This window comes from Naegleria fowleri (assembly GCF_008403515.1).
Source record: "Naegleria fowleri strain ATCC 30894 chromosome Unknown tig34, whole genome shotgun sequence".
NCBI classification, from domain to species: Eukaryota; Heterolobosea; class Eutetramitea; order Acrasida; family Naegleriidae; genus Naegleria; species Naegleria fowleri.
This window is the reverse complement of record NW_025407966.1, coordinates 84,165-106,137: the sequence shown is the minus strand read 5'-3', so window position 1 is coordinate 106,137 and position 21,973 is coordinate 84,165. Positions and strand designations below refer to the sequence as shown.

Here is a 21,973-nt window from a genome sequence, read left to right as displayed (position 1 = left end):
CAAATTTTTTTTAGAAACAAAAATTTGTTTCAATATGCAATTAATTGATCCTCCAATGATCATTCATTCATTCATGATCCTCTGTTTTAAAAGATATTGACAGGTATTGGATAGACGTGTCATTGGTTGTTGTGAAAGAGATTTGGATCATCATGATCAATTTACAGTCAAATTTGGCGCGTTGTGCCATCATGTCGAGTGAATCACTCAAAAAATTAAATCTCAAAAAGTTGTTTTCTTTGTTTAGGATTGTTGTGATTGTTGCTCTTCAACCAAACAACACTAAGAATTTCTCCAAATATTTACTCGAGTATACATAAAGATTTAATACTATTCCACAATCACGTGAGACAGTAGGATAATGATGATGAATACATCTTCTGGAGCCATAGAAAATGATTTGTCGGGATTAAACAAGACGAGTTTCCGTGAGGATGATATTGATTTACCTCCTCCAAGTACCCGACAAGATCTTTTACTTGAGAACCGAATTGAGGAAGATGAAACAGGAACGATTAGAGATCTTTCTCTGCTTTCTCCGATCGTTGTAGATGATCCACCAAAGAACGATCCAACAGAGAATCATCATCACCTCCTAAAAACACCCTCCTCCTCATCATCATTAAAGTCCTCCCGTAGCAATACAGTTTCTGATCAAGTTTTTGATCCAACCCGATCACCGGCTTTCAATGATGACAACGATCATGAAATCCGAAGAGAAGTCATGGATAGTATTGCAGGTTTAATTTCTGCACGTAAAGCTACTGAGGTTAGTTTTTCAGAAGAGTTGGAGAGGAGATTGGATTTTCAACAAGCCACTCGTTCCATCTCCTTACTCGATCAAATTGCCCAAGAAGAGTTGAATCGACAAAATCGAATGAAAAAACAAAATTTGCTCTTGGAAGGAGGGGATGGAAATATTGAGGATATGATTGCACGAGAATTGGATCAGGAAATTGAGGAATTGAACTCCTTATCTCACGAGTTGGCCAATACGAGACTCTTTGCAGAGTCCATTTCCGAACAAGAGGCCAACTATGAATCCATATTGGGCAGAATGGACATTGTGTTGGATGAAAACTCGCCCATTCCATCGAGTCGATATAGCCAATCTGAGATTGCAGAAACAATGAGTGAAGAGAAGGCCGATGAGGAATATGAATACAAGAGAAAAATTGGCTCTGCTCATGCCACCTCTCGTCGTCGAAAGAACAGAAAAAGTAGCAATGCAGTCGATGCCCCTCCAGTGCATAGTGGAGTTGACGCTTTTCTTGAGAGATGTGATAACTTTTCCTTCTTTAATTTTCCAGTTTTGTCCATTATTGAGAAGTTTAATCACAAAACTCTTGACCTTTCTCACCTTACTCTTGGAGATAAGGGTGTTCAGGCGATTAGCTCCATGTTGAGACTTAATAATGTCATTCAAACATTAACTTTGGCTGATAATAATATTTCGTCGCTTGGTTTTACCGATCTTGTGACCTCACTGCGAAAGAATACCACTCTAAAACATTTGGACATTTCAGATAACAAACTTGCATTGATCAATTCAGGAAATTTAGCCATGTCTGTCATTAATATCTCGTCCTCAAACGATGGTACACATACAGAGAATGGTGGTGCTTCTTCTTTTTCGTTATCGAGTACAATCACCAGTGCAACCGCTGGAGCTGGTGGCTCAGAAACACCGGATGAATGTAGCCAGGCTATGCTCAACCTCCTCAAGAAGAATTCTGTTTTAGAATCCTTTATTGTGCACGATAATCACCTCACAGACCAACACTTGAAGTACATTGTCGAAGGGTTAAACGATAATATCACTCTAACATACCTTGACATTTCATCAAACGATTTTACTGATCATTCAGGACAAACTTTAGGACATTTATTGGCAACGACTCGTCTGCGACGTTTGGATTTGTCATGGACTTCTCTTCGAAAACAAGGAATTTCAAGCATGCTGCTTGGACTAAAATCAAATAACTCTCTCGTAGAGTTGAATCTTTCTTGGATTGGACTCAATAATGAACATTGCAAACTCTTATCTCAGTTTATTTCAGAAAGTGATGCATTGTGCGTTCTGAATATTTCACACAACCGATTCGATGAGGAAGGTCTACAACCCATTACTAAGGCATTGGAACATAATACTTCTCTCACGCATTTAGATCTCAGCTACAACACACTTGGAAACAATGCAATCATGTCTCTATTCAGATGTCTTCACAAACATCAACATGTGAAATGGTTAAATTTAATTCAGACAAATTTAAATGTCATGATTGACAAGAATATTCTCGCCTCAGAGAGCGCCATTCTTCAACCCGTGTTTTTGCAACAACCAGAAAAACCACCTCAACCACAAGCAACCAAAGGCACAAAACAAGGTACCTCCAACAACAACAACAACAACACTAAAAAACCACAAGGTACCGCCACTACCACTCCAACCACCTTGAATCAGGGAGCCACTACCACCACTTCAGGCGCCAATCAGCCTACTGCCACAAACAACTCCACAAGCTCTGAATCATCATCATTGGGTCCAATCGAAACAGCAGCCAAGAAAAATGGTCGTGAAATGTGGATTGCTTTGCGATATCTCAAACAACAATATCAGCAAAATCCTGAGAATTCTCTTCACATTGTTCTCAGTACGGACATTGAACAAGTGGTCACCATTCGCAAGTAAATGATGTTCTAATATTTCATGGTGTTTCGAATTGTTAATTCTTTACAAAAGAGACACCACTAAGATGACACAATATTTTCAACTCTAGCGATTCACATGCCAAATGAAATCATGCTTTCGTAAAAGACTGTAAAAATTTGACCGCAAATTACTTACAAAATTATTAAAAAAAATGTCGACGACTCAAAATAATTCAACAACGCCTTCATCGTCTTCATCTTCTTCCTCATCATCTTCTTCACCCAACAAATCAACACGAGAGAAGAAATATTGTACGGTCCGAGTGGGACAGAAAAGTATGTTCTTATTTTCATCGTAATGATCGGAAATTCTCATCATGACCGTGGGCAATAACGTAAATATTATGCGGACTATGATTTAATGAATGTATTTCATGAATGATTCATTGATCATGTGAGGATTGATTTTGAACATGTTGATTACTGGAAAATCTTGATGAAATAGTCTTACGAAATGTCCCCAAAGGAACCAATTTAATGGACTTGTTGGTGAAGAACAAGATTAATTTTGCCTATCCGATGAAGTTTTTTCTCTTTCCATTGATAGCAAAGGGAATAATTAACTACACAAAACTTCCTCAACTTCAATCCACAGTTGCTTGTGGTACTTTAACCGGAAAATACAAATATCTTCCAATTTTGAATTGTTCTCAATGCTTGGTCTCTGTCAAGTATGATAAGAAGAGTATTCACAACAAAGAAAGTCCATTGGACAAGGTATATCGATCCAATTTATGGTTGCGATGGTTTGTACCCAAAGACTACTTTGTGAGATATGCATGCAGAACAAATGTCGAAGACGATATGGAAGTAATCACTTATTGCGATACCAATACAAATCATGCTGGAAAAGTTGTGATAGGATTGTACATAATGGCGATTGTTGCCGTCATTTATGCTTGTATCAAGCATTTGGATAGTCTTAAGAATGTTTCGAACAATTTGTTGCAATGGTACGAAAATCGAAAAACACTTCAAAATTTTGATGACTGGATGAAAGAAATTAGCGAGAAAAAACCTGGCTCAAACCAGTAATAGGAAACTAACTGCGACAACCAGCCATGTAGCCAAAGGCGATTCATGATGAAAAGCCTTAACAACAATTGGCCTCTGAATATGAGAAAAATTTTGGACAATAGTTATGACACACTTTGGGATTAGTATTCGTGGATTATTTTGTAAATAATGGTTATCATTTAACATCTTGGAAATTTCAAAAGCTCCATAAGGGCCCTTCCTACTTTGAATGTTGTGGATGAATTATCGGAAGAAAACACACGCCATATCCGTGACACATTCACCTGAAATGTTCATTCAGAAATCAACATCATTTTATTTCAATGAATTCATATATTATTCTAAGGAATATAAATCATCGTTCCAATCAAATCATACACTTGATTCACTCGATACGACAGAGTCTTTAAATCCACCCTCACAAAGAATGACTCTGCTTGATGATTCTCATAAAACACAAAGTAATATCTTGAATCACTCGAAATGGCAGAAGCTCCCAATTGACGAAAGCCAATACGTGAAAAATTCAATGATGGAATTCTCACAAATTTTCCACTCTCCAAATCCAAATAAGCAAAAACATCATCCACTAATCCAATCAGTCGATTCTCACTTGCATCAAATTCTGCATTATCCAACGAGAATGGTACTGGAGACATGTGGACAAGCTTTTTCTGCAACATGTCAAAACAATAATAATAAACTCCCTTCAAAGTTGTCACTGAATCATAATACAAGAGATTTTTCGAGTCATAAGCTTGAGCATTTCCAGATATGGATTGAATGGTGGAATCCATCTTAATGAGGACTGTGAATTGAATCCACCAGGCATTCGAGCCAAGACCGAAGCATTACATGAAGAGAGTAATGGGAGAGTGTCATTGTTGGCACGTGTGAAAGTGGTGACGAGAAGAGCATCGATGGTTGTTGTTGTTGTTGATGTCGTGATTCTTGTTGTGGACTCGACATGATTAAGTGTTGCTGCTGTTATTGCGATGAGAGAGGATGATGATGGAAAGAAGAAGAATGACATGCATTTGCCGACTCATGATGATGAAAGATTTTTTTAAATTATTTTTTTTGTTGAATATTTCCAAATTGGGATTGAGGGAATATATCTCTTAATAAATCACTTGAATGTAGGGAAGTTCATTGATGGTTCCAATTCTTAGGGGAGGGCCATAGAATCCAGTTCCACTGTTATTGTTGTTGTTATTGTTGTTATTAAAAATTGTAATAATTAATATTGTTGTTGATGTTATTGACAAGTGAAATGCAATGTATTTCAAAATCCAAATAAAATCATGATCATTGTTGCAATCATTTGTAATTCCATAAATATTATATTCATATGAATCGTATCCAAATACAAATACACTCACCTTACAACATATAATCGTGGAGTAAACACATTTTGAGAGACCAATTTCGTATTTTCTTCAAAATGAGTTTGTGTCACCTTGTGTTGATTCTCATCAAAAATATACCATGCATAATCTGGAGCTCCCAAAACTGCATTCACAAATCCAGTTTTTAAATTCTTGAAGAATTTTCTTCCAGAGAATTGACCTCCATGAAAATGTCCACTAAAAGTAATGGATGGAACGGTTGACGAATGGTGGTGGTGATGATGTTCACTTAACTCTGATGCAGCATATTGAAAATGACTTGGATGATGTAATAATAAAAGTCGTAGTTTGACGAGATGATGATCATTGGAATCTTGTTGTAAACTCTTCTTCACGACGGCTCTAGTTGCTTGCTCTGCATTTTTGAATGCAAAATTAAATCCAATTAATTGAATGCTCTTGTCCTTCAAATACAAAGATTCGTCTCTCAACACCTTGAATTTCAATTTTTCAAGTTGATGCAACACATGATCGATGAGATCATAATCATGATTACCCAGAGCTACATAAACCTTATCGTGATACGATTGTGAAAGTGGTTTCAGTCCTTCATAAATTGCATCCTCATAAGCGACATTAAATTCAGATTCAAATGTGAAAAAGTCACCCATGAATAAAACAAGAGTATTGTCAGGATCTTTCTTCACGAGAGAAATGATTTCCATTGAAAGTTTTTGCAAATCTTGAACGCCCATATATATTCCCAAATGTACATCACTAATTGGAATAATTTTCACAACATTCTTGCTGCTCTTCATGGATGATGACACATCGAGTGTGTATCTCATGACTTCTCTCTCGCTCAAAGTGTGGAATAAACCAAATAGACACAACACAAGAACAATGGCAAGAAGGATTGTTTTGATAATGTGAGCGATTCTCTCCACTCTCTTCGTTGTTAAATACAATGGAAAATAGAACAGTCCCATAAAGAGGGAGAAAAACATGCATGTCATTTGCCAAAATCCACTTGCATACGAAACCAAACATCTCCATATCCAGTTGCCCATCCTTCCATTCATGTTTGAAAATGTTTGTAAATACATGGCTATATTCAAATAAATTAATAAATAAATAAAAAGTGTTCCAAGAGTTGATTTTTCTCGCAAGATTGAATTGAATTTCGGAAATATGTAATTCAAGAGTTGAGAAGTGGTGAACCAGGAGGCACTCGTAGCAAGCACCAAGAGTAGAATATTCTTTACAAAAACATCTAACTTGATGGCTATTGTTTTAAAAGCATCCGATTCCTTGCTTAGTAATCGTTTATAGCCACAAAAGATTGTCAAAATCAAGAGTGCAAGAAAATACAATTTTCGGAATGTTGGATACCATTCACTTGCAAGAGTGGTCAATGATGTATTTGGCTCTGTTTGTGTGGAGGTTCTCTTCTTTTCCGAGAGAGGAAATTCATCGGATCGAGTCTGTTCATCATCATCCTTCTCGGTCGATGATGATGTGGAACGACGACGATTCAAGCCTCCTCCTCCATCTTGTGTTTGCATTTTTTGTTGTTGTTGTTGATGGAAGATTATGATAAGGTTTCTTTCAAAAGAGTTGGACAAACGGATAATAGCAATAATTGTTTCTTCCTCGATCATGTCCTATTATGCGCTGCTGTTTATTATTCATGGAAGGCTAAATGCAAGTCATCATCAAAAATGATCTTCTTTAATTATGGTATCACATTACTTTTGCTCTTTTCGTTTCTTTTTGAGGTTACCTGGTCCTCCTGAGCTACCACCACCTTTCTTTTTTCCGGCATTCTCTCGTTTGGAGGCTAAGGATCGAATGGCATTATTCAAAACTTCCTCTTCTTCAGTGAATTCATCGCTCTGTACGGGTAAATCGCCCTTCTCCATGTCTGACATTTTCTTTTTAGCTAATTTAACAGCTTTTGACACTGTGTTCGTTAGAAGCATTGCATTTTCCTTATTGACAGGACAGGCATCCATCTTCTTTTCAATTAAGGCTTCAATCTTTTGGAAATATTGCAAATCGTATTGTGTAACAAATGTTATGGCAAGACCTTGATTTCCAATCCTGGCAGTTCTTCCTACACGATGAACATATTCTTTAGAGTGTGCTGGAATATCAAAGTTAATAACAATTTCAACGAGAGGAATATCCAAACCACGAGCAGCGATATCAGTTGCGACTAGAATTGGACGATCTCCACTAATAAACTTTCTGAGGCAATGTTGTCGATGTGTTTCATCCATATGGCCCGAAAGTGGTACGGCTGGGAATTTCAATGATCGTAACATGATGCTCAACATGATGCATGTTGCATTTTGTCCTGCAAACACTAAAATTCTCTTGCCTGGATTTTCATTGAGCAAGTACACGAGATATTGTTCCTTATACTTCTCAGGCACAAGTAAATATTGTTGAGTGAGAGTATCGACCGTGTGATATTTCGAGCTAGTCACTTGAATCTTTACAGGATTTGTCATTTGATGCAACTTGAGCAGTTTGTCAATTTTTGTGGTCATGGTAGCGCTGAATAAATAAACTGTACATTGTTTTCTCTTCAATTTTTCAGAAATTGCGGTCAGCCACTTGTCAAATTCGCTTCCCAACATTTTGTCAGCCTCATCCAAAACTAAAAATCGAGTATGATTCAAATTAAAGTTACTCTTTCCATATTGCAACAAATCACAAACTCTGCCAGGAGTTCCAACCACAACATGATATCTATTCTTCTTGAATCGAAGAGAGTCATTTGCAATTGTAGTTCCTCCAATGAGAGTGGTTGATGTAATACCAATCTTACTTCCTAGTGCATTTACATGATATTGAATTTGTGTTGCCAATTCTCGGGTGGGTGCCAAGATGAGAGCAGAGCAAGGAGAAGGATCTCCTTTCAATTGTAGCAATCGCTCTAAAATTGGAAGCACATAGGAAGCGGTTTTTCCAGAACCAGTTTCCGAAATTCCAATAATATCATTATATTTGGTAAAGCCTGTTTCTTCGTCATGATAAGCCTCCTTAATAGCCACTGGAATTACTTCTCTTTGAATTTTAGTTGGATGTTTGTAACCAATATCTTTCAAAGTATCACACAAGACTTGAGAGAGCCCGAGTGAAGCGAATGTAACTGAGGTATCAATGACTGATGAATCAGCCTTGTTTGGCTGTTGTTGTTGTTCTCCGGTTGAATCATTATTATTAGATTGTTGAATGGAGGATGGAGATGTTTCTTGATTTTCAGTTTCTTCTTCTAGCAGAGTTGTATCGGAAAGTTTTCTCTTCAATCCCTGTTGTTGTTTTGTAATTGTTGATTTATTCGTTGTTGTGGTATTACTACTACTGCTCGATGATGAAGTTTTGGTTTTTTTAGAAGTAGTAGAAGCCTGTTCCGAGGAAGAAGAAGAGGTTTTCGTCAATGAAGTTCCAACTTTCTGCAACGATTTGAATGTTTTGGGTGCTTTGGATTGTGAAGACATTTTTTCGGATTGGGAAATCATATATTTTGTTGAATGTCCTCCTCATCATGAAAAAGCCAGCCTCCTGACTTGTGTTCGGAAACAACAACAACGAATGGTTCTTCCCTTATTATGCCTTCTTAGCCTTCCTTTCCATTGCATTGAAGAGTAGTGTTTCGCTACAGGAAAATTTGGAAAATTGAAAAATTTAAAGCCTCTTCTACCCCAACCGAATGACGAGCAACCAACACACCATTATGTGCCATAGGCCAGCCAGGTAAACACGAGTTGAAGTGTTAAGAAGAAGGAATGGACCAGGAAAGTGGATGATACACTATCGGAACCAATTTGATCAATATATTCAAGATCTGAATGATTTCTCAAATTTGGATCATCATCATCGTGATGAGAGACTTCACCAACTAGAGGAGAAAGAGATGATCCACCTCTACTTTCAAACTGTAAATTTGTATACAGTCCTTATGGATGATTATTCAAATAAGATCTCGGGTTGTTTCACTGTACTGAGATTTGAAATTTCATGTTGTTGGTGGGGTAGTAGTGGGTAAGTCTGTTTGCTCATTGCTTTCCAGAACTTGTTGATCATCCTCTCTCTCCAAAATGTCTACTTTCCGAATTGACATTTCACAATTTCTCGCACAAATTTCTCAGAAGGAATCTGTCCATTCATGACAAGAAGAAGCTTCATGAATCTTCTTGTTTGGCCTCTCTCATCATGAATCCTCTTACATGGTGCACAACAACAACACCAATGTTGTCTCACACACAATTTAAAATTGTTGTGTGTGAGAGGTGTTAATGATGATAATGGAACTATTTGGAAACATATTTGGAAGTACATGAGTAATCACCCAAACAACAATCCGTTGGTTAGTTAAGAGAAGGAATTGGTTGTATTCTGAACCTTTCCAATTCCAACATTGTTCGAAATCTTAATGTTGAGGCTTCACAAAATTGAGGCTACAAGGACGACTCAAGTGTGGTTGTGTTCACCATTTGGAATCAAACGAGATCGAGGAGAGTTTTTCTCCAACTCTCGTGCAATTACACATGTCAAGGTCTCCATAAACGTACTTTCAAGTCCAACACAAATTTGGATATTTCACTATTTCATTGCGAGGGTGAATGGAGATCATGTTGAAGAAGCAAAGGATGCCACTGAAAATTCCATAGTTTTCGAGTAAGAATTCAACGGATATGTTGACTCCTCAATTCAAACTCTCGTAGATATTTGGTGTGGAGTGTTGAATTTTGTGGGATTCTGACTACGTTCATTTTCATTTTGTTGTGCTGATGATGTTGCACCACGATCAATAATCTTCAGCAGTTGTTGCTGCGTCACGAATCGGCTTGGCGAACCTTCCACATAGACTTCGAACACTTGAAGGTTTTTAACGAATTAAGCTTCAACATTGCCTTTTGTTTGAACATTCGAAAAAAAGGCACCACCGAGTACCTCTCTCACAATAAGTCACACCACCTTGTGTTTGCTGTTACTTGACCACGTACACGCACACACACTTGTCCCTTCTATATAACCTGCAACAACGACACTCACGACCATTACAGCAGTTTATTCGTGACTTTTACATATTCTCTGTGTAAATATATCATTCCTCAATTACCACCTTTATTGACCGATCGATCGATCAGTTTTAATACGAATACCATCACTCCACACAAGGTATCACTACTACTACTACCATCATTATCCCCTTTGCTATTCACCACAAATGAGCAACCAGCACATCGACTCAATTACAGCAGATAGTTATGCTATCGTTGGTCTCTCGTGTCGTCTTCCTGGTGCCAAAGACAAGCACGAATTTTGGAGACTCTTAACTGAAGCGTCTGAACACATGAGAGATACACCTGAGTGGAGATGGTCGGCCAAGAATTATGAGTCTAGTGACGCCTCCAATGTTCCTGGCTTAATGTCATCCTCCCGTGGAGGTTATATTCCAGAAGATCAAATCAAAGGTATGTTTTAGTTAGATGGATCTTGATTTAATAATGTATTCATGTGATTTGAATAATGCTGAATGATGCATATTAATATGTATATACTTTTGAATTACAGGTTTCGATTGCAATGTACTGGGTGTAAGCCAAAAAGAAGTCGAAGTCATGGATCCACAACAACGTTTGCTTTTGGAATTGACTTGGGAATGTTTGGAAGATGCTGGAATTAGACCAAAGAAAGATACCACAAATTCTAAACTCTTCGATAAGACAGGAGTATTCATAGGTATTGGCCAATTGGATTTCTATTCTGTCCAATTGGATAACAACAATTTTGAGAGAATTACCTCATATACTCACAACGGCAACACGTTGAGTATAGCATCTAACCGTATTTCTTTCCTCTATGATTTTAGAGGTCCTTCCATGAGTATTGACACTGCATGCTCTTCATCCTTGGTTGCTGTCCATCAAGCTTGTCAAAGTTTGAAGAACAATGAATGTGAGATGGCAATCGCAGGTGGTGTCAGTTTAATTTTGTCACCAGCTCCATATGTCGAATTTAGTAAGGTTGGAGTTCTTTCCAAGGATGGAAAATGTAAACCTTTTGATGAGAGTGCAAACGGATTTGTCAGAGGTGAAGGCGCCGGATTGGTTGTGTTAAAGCCTCTTAAGAAAGCTATTGAGAGTGGAGATTACATTTATGGAGTCATTCGTGGATCCAGTGTGAACGTGGACGGTGCTGCTGAAGACAGTTTGATCACTCCATCCTCCATTACACAATCCTTAAACATGAAGAAAGCATATGAACGATTGCCAAGCGAAACTGCTCAATTCTTGTCTCCTTATGAGGTCGACTATGTTGAATGCCACGGTACAGGTACTGCAAAAGGAGATGTAGTTGAAACTGTTGCCATTGGAGAAGTCTTTTCAGGAGCAGAAAGAACCAAACCACTCTATGTAGGAAGTGTTAAGGGCAACATTGGACACTTGGAATGCGCCTCAGGTGTTGCAGGTCTTATTAAGGCCGTTCTCATGATGGAAAACCGACTACTCTGCCCAACCATTAACGTGAAAAAGTTGAATCCAAAGATTCCATTAGAAAAGTACAATATGAGAGTTGTGACAGAACCTGTTCCATTAGTCAAGAAGAATGGATCTAAACCATTACTTTTCGGCGTGAACTCTATGGGTATCGGTGGTGTGAATGCTCACGTCATTTTGCAAGAATATGAAAAGAAGACTCAAAAGGAACAAACGACTGTTACTGCCACACCAGAAAAGAAACTCTTGATGCTTTCGGCTCAAACTATCCCTTCACTGCAACGATTTGCACAAGAATTGACAAGTAAGGAATCACTCTACGATGAACAATCCTTGGTCAATGTGTGCACTGTTCAGAACCAATTCAGAGCTCATCACAAACTCAGAACTTGTCTCATCACCTCAAGTGTAGATGATTGTTTGAGACAATTGAAGACTCTTGCAACTGAAACACCTGATGCTTTAAAGCAAAAAGGTCTTGTCACAAACACCAACAGAAGTGACAAGGGTTTGATATTTGTTTTCCCTGGACAAGGTCCTCAAACAAAATCTATGGGTATCATGCTCTACAACAAGTATGAAGAATTTAGAAAGGTTCTCGATGAATGTGACGCCTTGTTCTCTAAACTCGCTGGTTGGTCTTTGGTTGGAAAATGGATCAAGGAACAAAGTCTCTCAGATGAAGATATGGACCACCCAAAATATGCTCAACCATCCATCTTCTTCCTCCAAGCAGGTCTCTTTGCCTTGTTGAAATTATGGGACATTCAACCATCAGTAGTGATCGGACACTCTGCTGGTGAAGTTGGAAGTGCTTACGCTGCAGGTGTCTACACTTTGGAAGAGGCTATCACCATTCTGTACTGGAGAAGTACCTTGCAAGAAAAGACATGTGGAAGTGGTAACATGTTAGCTGTTGGTGTTTCCCCTGCTGAATGTGAAAAGTTTTTGGATGAATATTTGGAAAATCCAACCGATCGAAGTGCTGTCGTTGTGGCTGCCATCAACGGCCCATCTTCTTGCACCCTTGCTGGTTCACCTGAGCTTATCAACAAGTTAGAAAAAGACATCTCTAAAGGAAAAGGAGTGTTCTGTAGAAAGTTGAGAGGATATTGTGCATTCCATTCTCAATATCAAGAACCTATTAAGGAAGAAATGTTCAATGCGTTGAAGGACTTTACTCCAAAGTCTCTTGGTAAGCCAACTCTTTTCCCACTCTATTCCACTGTGACTGGTAAAATGTATGACACAACGGTCGAGAACATGGATGTCAATTATTTGTGGGGCAACGTTAGACAAGCAGTACTGTTCAGCGAACCAATCACTGAACTTCTCAAGCAAGGATACAAGGGCTTTGTGGAGATTAGTCCTCACCCAGTATTGGCTGCTTCTATTAAGGAATGTGCTCAAGATCTTGGACTTGAAGACATTAAATGCTTCTTGACTTTGAAGAGAGGCGTTGATGAACAAGATACCATGCTTGGATGTGTGAAAGATTTGTTCTTGAATGGTTTTGTTCACAATGCAACATTCACTCAAAATGTGAAATGGAACGAGTTGTTTGGCAAGGTCAAAGTTCCACACTATCCTTGGGATAGATCACAACTCATTTGGAATCAAACTGAAGAACAAGCAGCAGAGTGGAGAAGAGGATATCCAACAAATTTGGTTGGTCATAAATCGTTGCGAACCGGTAGTGTCACATTCCAAAACAGAATTTCATTAGATCACTTCCCTAATTTGAAGGACCACGTAATACAAGGAGACATTATTTATCCAGGTGTCTCTTACGTTTTAATGTCTTTGCATGCAGCAGTTGCTCAAATTCGAGCCAACGAAAAAGATTCTGAGCAGAAAGAGCTTGCCAAACAATTCATCTTGCAACACTGTGATTTCAAAGATGCCCTTTCACTTTCTCAAACCACAAATGGTGGTTTCATTGTTGAGACAGATGTCACTCCTTTGAATCAATCTACTCAAAACAGTCAAATGATTGAAATTAGAAGCAAGAGAGGTTTGGAGGAATGGAGCAATCACTACAAGTGTTTCTTGAGAATTTTACCTCCAACAAACCTCAAGTCTCATCCTGACTTGAATGAAGCCAAGACTCGTTGCATGGAAGTGTCAATGTCCAAGACTGAGCTCTATTCCAAGTTGAGAAAGATGGGCTTAGAGTATGGTCCTGTATTCCAACAATTGGACAAGATTTACGTTGGTAAAGGAGAAGGAGTTACCGAGTTGTCTCTTAAGAAGAATCTCTCTTCTGTTAATTCTACCGATAGTCATGTGAAGAAATCCATTTTGGATCTCAAGCGAGAAAAATCAGTATTGGAAGTTGGTATTTTGGACTCTTGCTTGCAATCTTTGATTGCCATTGCCGAAGAAGACAGTATTGTTTATATTCCAGCTTCAATTGAAACTTGTGTTCTCAATACTGATGTTTGTTTGAATCAAAAAGTACCAGATATGGACAGCATTTCAGTGTATTGCAAGTTGACCAACCAATCCCAATACGAACTCGAAGGAGATGTCTTTATTTATGGACATAAGGCTGGATCTCCAGATGTTCCAATTGCTTCCTTCTTGTGCGTGAAATGTAGAGCCATTACTCAACCTTCCTGCCCAACTCTTTTCACAATCACCTCTAACGATTGTTTGTACAATGTTGAATGGAATACTGTGAGCAAGGAAGCTCTTGAAAAGATCTTTACTGCTCCTGATGAAGCCAGTCCTGCTGAAGAAGAAATTCCAAGATGGCTGGTTGTCTCTGAATTGAGCGATGAAGATGATGTGACAAAGGCAGTGGTTGCTTCATTGGAGGACCTAAATGTTACAGTTGTGAATGGAGAACAAGCTCTTAACATGTTGAAAGAAAAGGAACACATTGAAGGCATCGTTTTTGTGTCAAACGCGACAGAAAGCAACCAAGTCGCTCAAGAACCTAATACCTGGTTGTTGATGAAAATTATTAAGGAACTTGTCAATATTGAATTGGATATTGGTGAATGCAACACCAAATTGTGGATCGTCACTAAGGGCGCTCAACTCTCATACACACGCCCAACAACAGCTCAATTCATCGGTGTAGGACGAACTTTCAGAAGTGAACATCCAAACATTTTAAGCTTCATGTTAGATTTCGATGAAACATTGAAATTGAACGACACTTCTGTGGTCGCTTTGTGTGGTAAATTATTCAGAAGTGCTAGCTCATTAGAATACAACGAATTAGCCATGACATCGGATGGTACTCTCAAATATTTGAAGGTTGTCAAGCCAACTCAACTTCCAAAACCTAACGCACCAGTTACTCTGAAATCCAATTCCATTGGTTCAGTAAGTGAATTAACATTCCAAGAAGTTGAAGAGTTTGTACCACTCGAACCTGATGAAGTCCGTATTCAAGTGAAGGCCTCTGCATTGAGCTTTAAGGATTTGATGTTTGCTCTGGGAAGAATTCCAGATAAGGCCTTTAGAAGAGGTGGTAAATGGAATCCTCCATTTGGTTTGGAATGTTCTGGAGTTGTTGTCGAGCTTGGTTCACAAGTTGCATTGGGCGGTGCATTCTCAATTGGAGATGATGTTGTCTGCATTGCTAGAAAGTGTTTCTCTTCCTATGTGAATGTTAAAGTTCAACTTATTGCCAAGAAACCATCTTGGATGACCTACGAACAAGCTTCAACCATTCCTTCAGCATTCTTAACTTCATGGTACAGCTTGATTCACGTGGCTCGTTTGAAGAAGGGTGAAACTTGCTTGATTCATTCAGCAGCTGGTGCTGTTGGGTTGTCTGCTGTTCAAATTGCAAACCATGTCGGAGCAGTCACGATTGGTACTGTTGGACGAGGTGAAAAGAGAACATTTTTGGAGACAGATGCAACCTATAAGGTGACTTATACCACCGATTCTCGCTCCACTCAATTCCGTGACGATGTTATGAAATTCACTAATGGAAAGGGATGTGATGTTATTTTGAACTCATTGGCAGGAACTGACATGTTGTCAGCAAACTTTGAGTCATTGGGCCCATATGGTAGATTTGTTGAAATTGGTATTAGAGATATTTATGATGGAACTTGTGTCAATTTGCAACAAATGCATAGAAACTTGAGTTATTCCTCTGTTGATTTGGATAGAATGATGGATGAGAAACCAGAACTCGTTCAACAAATGTTTAAGGAAGTCATGGACCTCATGGAACAAAAACGCCTCTTCCCACTTCCACTCGTTGTCTATGATAAGGAGAAGTTGCATGACGCTTTCAACTTTATGGCTCACGCCAAACACATTGGTAAAATTGTTTTGAACATGACCAATGAAGATCTCTCCACTGCTATTCAAAGATATCAGAAATTGAAAGAAGAAATGAAGGGGTTGACCTTCTCTGCTGATAAGACCCATCTCGTTGTCGGTGGTTCCCGTGGTGTTGGTTTATCTCTTGTCTTGTGGCTCTTGGAACAAAAGCAAGTGAAGAATTTGGTCATTTTGTCAAGAAGCGGAAAATTGACAGATGGTGTCTCTAAGGATCGTATTGAGGAATTATTGAAACAAGACAGTTCAATTCGTCTTTATGTGTTAGCATGTGACGTTTCGAACAAGCAACAAGTTCAACAAGTTGTGACTCGTATTCGTTCTGAATTGAACTTTCCACCTTTGGAGTCTGTTTTCCATCTTGCAACTGTTTATGAAGATGCATCCATTAACAACATGACCGAAGACAAATTCAACTCGGTCATCAATGCTAAGGCAGTTTCTGCTTGGAATATTCATGAAGCAACTCTTTCTGAATCCTCTACCTTGAATTACTTTGTCATGTTCTCTAGTTTCGTGGCCATTAACGGTAACATGGAACAATCCAACTATGCTGCTGCTAACTGTGTGTTGGATGCTCTTGCCCACTACAGAAAATCAATTTTGAATTTACCTGCCTTGAGTGTGAACTTTGGAGCCATTGATGATGGTTTTGTTTCTCGTAAATACTCGACAAAGGTTATTTTGAGATCGAGAGGTTTCATCTCGATGCCTATTCCTCTATTGGTCAAGTGTTTGGAAAAGGCATTGATTGAACAAGAGCAAAACAAGAACAACAGCAGTGCACAAAAGATTATCAGTTGCATTGACTGGAAGGATCACTCAGATAACTTTAAGCATTTGAAGCAAATGTTTGGTGAATTGTTTGTTGAGAGTGCGAATAAGGATGCTGCTCTTGACGCTGCCACAAGTCAATTATCCGTCGATCAAATGATTGCCACTCAATTGGCAAAGATTTTGGGTGTTCCTTTGGAATCAATTGAAATTACTGAACCACTCAGACAATACGGTATGGATTCCTTGATGGCTACTCAACTCAAGAATTGGCTCGATAAGACCTATCCTCGTGGTTCTATCACTACCATTGATATTTTGAAGAAGGATACTACTGTGAAATCACTTGCTGCCAAGATTAGTGAAAAGATGTCTGATCAGACATCATTGAATAACTCCAAGAAGGACACCACAAAGAAGAGTGAAGCTGTCGCCAAAAAGCCAAATAGCTCAGCTACTACTACTACTGCCACTTCTGTTCCTACTACTACCCAAGAGAAGCCTCCAGTCTCTCAGACCATCGCCACCACCACTTCTCCCTCCTCCAACAAACCTGCTACACCAGCCATCGCAAGCAGCCCTGCACAAAAGACGCTCTCTCCACCTTCTCGTGGTAGTGTGGAATCAGTTGAAAAGATCTCCACTACTGATGATTTGACCACAAAAGTAGCAACTACAACTGTTGGACCTGTGAAGGACTTTATGACTCATGCACGAACGGCCAACATGAAGAATGCTTCCAACTCATTCATTCTTGGTATGGGAACAGCCAATCCACCACGCAAGTCACAAGAAGAACTCTTCCAAGGTATCATGAAAGATTACAATACTGCTGATGAAAAGATTAGAGAAAGAATTCACAATCTCTTTAATGGATGTGAAATTAAGGAACGATGTGTCGCTTTTGATTTTACCAAATATTCCACCAATGATTTGAAGACCATTGAAAGTAGAAATGAATTGTTCCATCGAATTGCTCCTGAACTTGCTTATCAAGCTGCCAGTAAGGCTCTCGAAGAATGGAAAGGAGATGCCAAGGAAATTACTCATCTCATTACTTGTACTTCCACAGGTATTGCTGTTCCAAATATTCATTTGAAGTTTATGGATCGATTGGGACTTTCTCGTTCTGTTGAATACTTCCCAATTAACATGTCTGGCTGTGCTGCTGGATTAATTACATTGAAGACTGCTCGTGCCCTCAATGCTCTCAATCCATCCAAGAATAGAGTGTTGATTATTTGTATTGAGTTGTCCTCCGTTCACTTTAGAATTTCAAACAATACCGATGAAAAGATTGTCTCTGCTATTTTCGGTGACGGTGTTGCTGCCATGGTTGTTGGTGCTCAACCTAATACACCAAAGGGAGAGAAACCAATTTATGAATTGTTTGAAACTCATTCCTACACCACTCCAAACACTGAAGAATGCATGACATGGAGAGTTTTCAATGATGGTTTCCATTTGAGCTTGTCACCTGAAGTTCCACAAATTATTAACAACTCTTTGAAGGACTATGTCAATACACTGATTAGAAAATCACAACACAAGGATGAAATTGCATTGAAGCAAAATTGTAATGTATTGGCCCATCCTGGTGGTAAAGCCATCTTGTACGCTGTTGAGAAGGCTCTCGAAATGAGCAAGGATGAATTGCATGCCTCATGGGAAATTATGAGCAAGTATGGTAATATGAGCTCTGTAACCATCTTGTTCGTCATGGAATACTACAGAAGAACTCAACAATACCTTAACAATGAATGGGCTTTGGCTGTTGCATTCGGTCCTGGAGTTGCCACTGAATCGATTATTTTGAGAAACACTTGCGGAGGTGCTTCAACTTTGCTTTAATGTGCTTACCATCTAGAAATGTAAATAAACAATTATTCTTTCTTTCGATATATATTGAAAAAGGGTTTTTGTTGATGATAACTGACCTTGCAAAAATTGATAAATCCAAACTCGTCCGAAATGGTGATCATATTTGACTCTTAAGAGAATTCTAATTTTTAATGTTGGACAAGATATTTTTTTCGAATTCATCACTTCCAATAAATTCTTTCAATTTAGAGTTCATGTGTTTCTTGAGAAATTGTTCTTGTTCATTGGTGAGAGGTGAATTCAATTTTTGCAACACGCCCAATATTTCTGTTTTCTGAGAAATGTATTCCTGTTCTGATATTTTGTGTAAGCGGAACGACGTTTCCAATGACGATAGTTTTTCCTTGATTTGATTAGTATTTTGTTGTGCGAACATTTGAATGATTTCCAAAGTTTTAAAAGTCTCTACACAAGCTGCTCTAACCGCCATTCTAAATGATTTAATATCATCCCGAAGCAGCTCATCATTCTTTCCAATTTGATCCAATGTATTTTGAAATTCTTTCATTTGCTGCAGCGTTTCCTTTTTAATTTCCAAATATTCTTCTTCAGAATCCAACATTTCTTTATCATTTTCCACATCCTGTAATTGTTTCAATAATCGGGAGAGCTGTTGTTGAATTTGTTGTTTCAGCAATTCAGGAGGGTTATTATTGGTCATTGGGATCATTTTTTTTCTTAATTTCGAATAAGTTTATCATCTCAAATGTCGTCTCTTAATTGTTTACAATCAAAAACATTCATGCCCTTCACACCATTCTGAAGATATTATCACCAAGTCCACTTCCAACATGGATACTCTGATGATTCGGATGACTTTGATGATTCAAATGGGAATAGCAAAAAAATCAACAAGATTCAACGATTGAAGTTCAACATTTAAAGTAATCCAATCAAATTGAGGTGACCACTTATGAAACATTTAAGAAGAAGAAGAAGAAGCACTAGTTATACTTAATCACAATAAAAACAAAATACATTGGCCCGAATTGCCATCAAGTGAATTGTTGTACTTTTTTCTCCGTTCAAACACAACTCATCTCACTAGATTTAAATAAGGATCCAATTGTAGAGAAAAGTATAACCATTTACTTTATGGCAATTCGGGCCATTAGTTATTTAGAATTACAATCAAATTGATGTAAAATTTGAAATCAACACTCAAAATATTCACAAGATTAAATGTGGTCTCCAAAGCTCTCTAAGGTGGTATTTAATGCACGTAAGGGTGAATAAGGAACTTCAAGACCTCACTTCAGATTGTTAGTTCAAAAGTGAGTAGAAATTTCTTCAAAGGTGTGTGGTTATAAAATTATCGACATAATAACATGTTATTATGTAATCATTATTGTCGATAATTTTATAACCACACACCTTTGTACCACAAACATTAATAAACTTATGAATTATATACCCATATATACCACATCGCATTACCCTCTCGCAAAAGCTTTTGATTTACATTTCTTCGCCAACACTTGTGAAATTTCAAAATGAACTTTTGAAAAAAAAAATGATGCCCAGTAATAAGAAGGGAAATGAATTGCTTGAAATTTCTCATCACAAGTGCAAGCGGATTGAATTACTACAACATTCCGGAACAATTTTGAAAAACGGAGAAGAAGCATGCAAACAATTTGAAGAAGATGATGATTATTTTGATGATGGTCATGGTTTATTTGAAAGCGATGATGATGATGATGAACAGACACCGGCACCCCAAAGCTCCACTTCCAATAACAACAACGCAAGCACTACGACTCAATCAACAACCTTGGAACCCTATACGTATTGGTATCATAGCGTGCCGTATTCTGAAGAATCGCATTCATTGACCGTCTTGTATCAAAATCGTTTGTTTGAAGTGAGAATTTCATTACAAGATATCACGGTTCATACTTTATTGGACGCTTTGAATTTAGCAGTCATTGATCCCGAGCAGTATTCGGGCCCTACTAGTAGAATGTTGGATATGTATTCTGAAGATTACAAGGAGATTGTAAAGTTTCGATGGAAATCTCACATGGAAAGACTCTATTCCTCAAGAAAACCAGAAAATTCGACCAAGAGTGATGATGACGACAATGATGACAACGATGTATTGATCACACAACACGTGATGAGCGAAAGAATTCCGTGCAATGTGGTGTCCTACAATGATGCAACCCTGAATATTCGGGAAACCTATGTTCTATTTCAAGCTCTAACAGTTGATGAAAAAACAGGATTGGCTTACATGTTTGGAGGAGCCATTCATTCCATTCCCCGAAAAGTGTCCAAACTCTTTGTTGCCATTGATTTGGAACGATTATGTATCATTGAATCACAAGAAATTGATGAGATGATTCCTCTCGAAGGTCATACCATGGTAAAGAGAGGTGACAAACTTTATATATTTGGAGGAAACACAACAGGTTCCTTGTTCGTGAACGATTTGTATGAGATTGATATTTCTCGTTTTGAACAATATTGTTTGGAATTGAGACGAAGAGATGAGCAAGGGCTTGACATCAAGGATCTTAACATGCCCATTCCAACCGCAAGAAAAATTACTGCAACTAATCACTCGATTGTGACCAATCGTTCCTATCACACTGCTGAATATTTGCCAAAATATGATATTATGGTGAGTTTTGCGGGAAAGGTCAGAAAAGGTGCTGACGCCCCCATGCTCTCTGAGATTTTAATTTATCACTTTAAGAGAAACGAATTTCAAATTATTCAATCTGAGAATATTTTGAATCCATCCATCACGACTTCCAATTTACCATGTGCTCACGTGTGTCATTCCACTCGTATTTATGGCTACGAAAAGCATTATTTTGATGCAAATTACAAATTTGCAAGTGGACTTGAAAATTGCTATCAGATGGCTGTTTATGGAGGCTGCAAGAACACTGAATATGACAATGACACTGCACACGATCCACATCTTTACATATTCTCATTCATTCCACACGGACAACACAAAAATTCATCCTTGTCTTCATTATCCTCAAGCAATCTTTTGGATGTGTACATTACTAAAATTCTCATTGTGGAACGTGTCAGCTCTACCTATACCAATATTTCATGGGTTCCACAAGCTTCGAGCTTTTACTTTTTGGGAGCCTATGCGACTCAATCCAGTAACAAAATCTCAATCTTTACCATGAATTTTTCAGAAACTGGAACTATTGAAAGGCAATTCCAACATAGACTTCTTCCATTGCTATTCTCGAACCATTTCACAGACCTTTCTTTCGAGTTTACCAGCAATTAATTTCTCACTACTAGTTTTTTTCTATTCATTCAATAAAGTGCAATGTTGTCATATGTTGGAGCAGAGATCTAAGGAACCAATACAATGCAGAAGTAAGTCTATGGTACAAACTCGAGCGCAGAGGCTGCAAACTTTTCATCTTCACACAAGAA

The 21,973-nt window shown here is 38.2% G+C and overlaps 8 protein-coding genes across 8 annotated transcripts; 4 read left to right on the top strand and 4 right to left on the bottom strand.

The window, feature by feature from the left end:
- Nucleotides 1-367: 367 nt before the first annotated feature.
- On the top strand, nucleotides 368-2,692 carry FDP41_003358 (uncharacterized protein; the record flags this gene model as incomplete). Its single annotated transcript, XM_044706653.1, has 1 exon — nucleotides 368-2,692. The coding sequence occupies one exon, from the start codon at nucleotides 368-370 to the stop codon at nucleotides 2,690-2,692; it is 2,325 nt and encodes a 774-aa protein (XP_044562079.1).
- Nucleotides 2,693-2,864: 172 nt separating this feature from the next.
- Nucleotides 2,865-3,747, top strand: FDP41_003357 (uncharacterized protein; the record flags this gene model as incomplete). Its single annotated transcript, XM_044706652.1, has 2 exons — nucleotides 2,865-2,988; nucleotides 3,158-3,747. The coding sequence occupies 2 exons, from the start codon at nucleotides 2,865-2,867 to the stop codon at nucleotides 3,745-3,747; spliced, it is 714 nt and encodes a 237-aa protein (XP_044562078.1).
- A 323-nt stretch (nucleotides 3,748-4,070) lies between these two features.
- Nucleotides 4,071-4,526, bottom strand: FDP41_003356 (uncharacterized protein; the record flags this gene model as incomplete). The annotated part of the gene is made up of 1 exon (XM_044706651.1): nucleotides 4,071-4,526. The coding sequence occupies one exon, from the start codon at nucleotides 4,524-4,526 to the stop codon at nucleotides 4,071-4,073; it is 456 nt and encodes a 151-aa protein (XP_044562077.1).
- A 324-nt stretch (nucleotides 4,527-4,850) lies between these two features.
- On the bottom strand, nucleotides 4,851-6,643 carry FDP41_003355 (uncharacterized protein; the record flags this gene model as incomplete). The annotated part of the gene is made up of 2 exons (XM_044706650.1): nucleotides 4,851-4,926; nucleotides 5,112-6,643. 2 exons carry the CDS (start codon nucleotides 6,641-6,643, stop codon nucleotides 4,851-4,853), a joined length of 1,608 nt encoding a protein of 535 aa, XP_044562076.1.
- A 183-nt stretch (nucleotides 6,644-6,826) lies between these two features.
- FDP41_003354 (uncharacterized protein) lies at nucleotides 6,827-8,587 on the bottom strand (the record flags this gene model as incomplete). The annotated part of the gene is made up of 1 exon (XM_044706649.1): nucleotides 6,827-8,587. The coding sequence occupies one exon, from the start codon at nucleotides 8,585-8,587 to the stop codon at nucleotides 6,827-6,829; it is 1,761 nt and encodes a 586-aa protein (XP_044562075.1).
- A 1,733-nt stretch (nucleotides 8,588-10,320) lies between these two features.
- FDP41_003353 (uncharacterized protein) lies at nucleotides 10,321-18,529 on the top strand (the record flags this gene model as incomplete). Its single annotated transcript, XM_044706648.1, has 2 exons — nucleotides 10,321-10,567; nucleotides 10,668-18,529. The coding sequence occupies 2 exons, from the start codon at nucleotides 10,321-10,323 to the stop codon at nucleotides 18,527-18,529; spliced, it is 8,109 nt and encodes a 2,702-aa protein (XP_044562074.1).
- A 151-nt stretch (nucleotides 18,530-18,680) lies between these two features.
- FDP41_003352 (uncharacterized protein) lies at nucleotides 18,681-19,229 on the bottom strand (the record flags this gene model as incomplete). The annotated part of the gene is made up of 1 exon (XM_044706647.1): nucleotides 18,681-19,229. The coding sequence occupies one exon, from the start codon at nucleotides 19,227-19,229 to the stop codon at nucleotides 18,681-18,683; it is 549 nt and encodes a 182-aa protein (XP_044562073.1).
- Nucleotides 19,230-20,072: 843 nt separating this feature from the next.
- Nucleotides 20,073-21,821, top strand: FDP41_003351 (uncharacterized protein; the record flags this gene model as incomplete). Its single annotated transcript, XM_044706646.1, has 1 exon — nucleotides 20,073-21,821. The coding sequence occupies one exon, from the start codon at nucleotides 20,073-20,075 to the stop codon at nucleotides 21,819-21,821; it is 1,749 nt and encodes a 582-aa protein (XP_044562072.1).
- Between the last annotated feature and the right edge of the window lie 152 nt (nucleotides 21,822-21,973).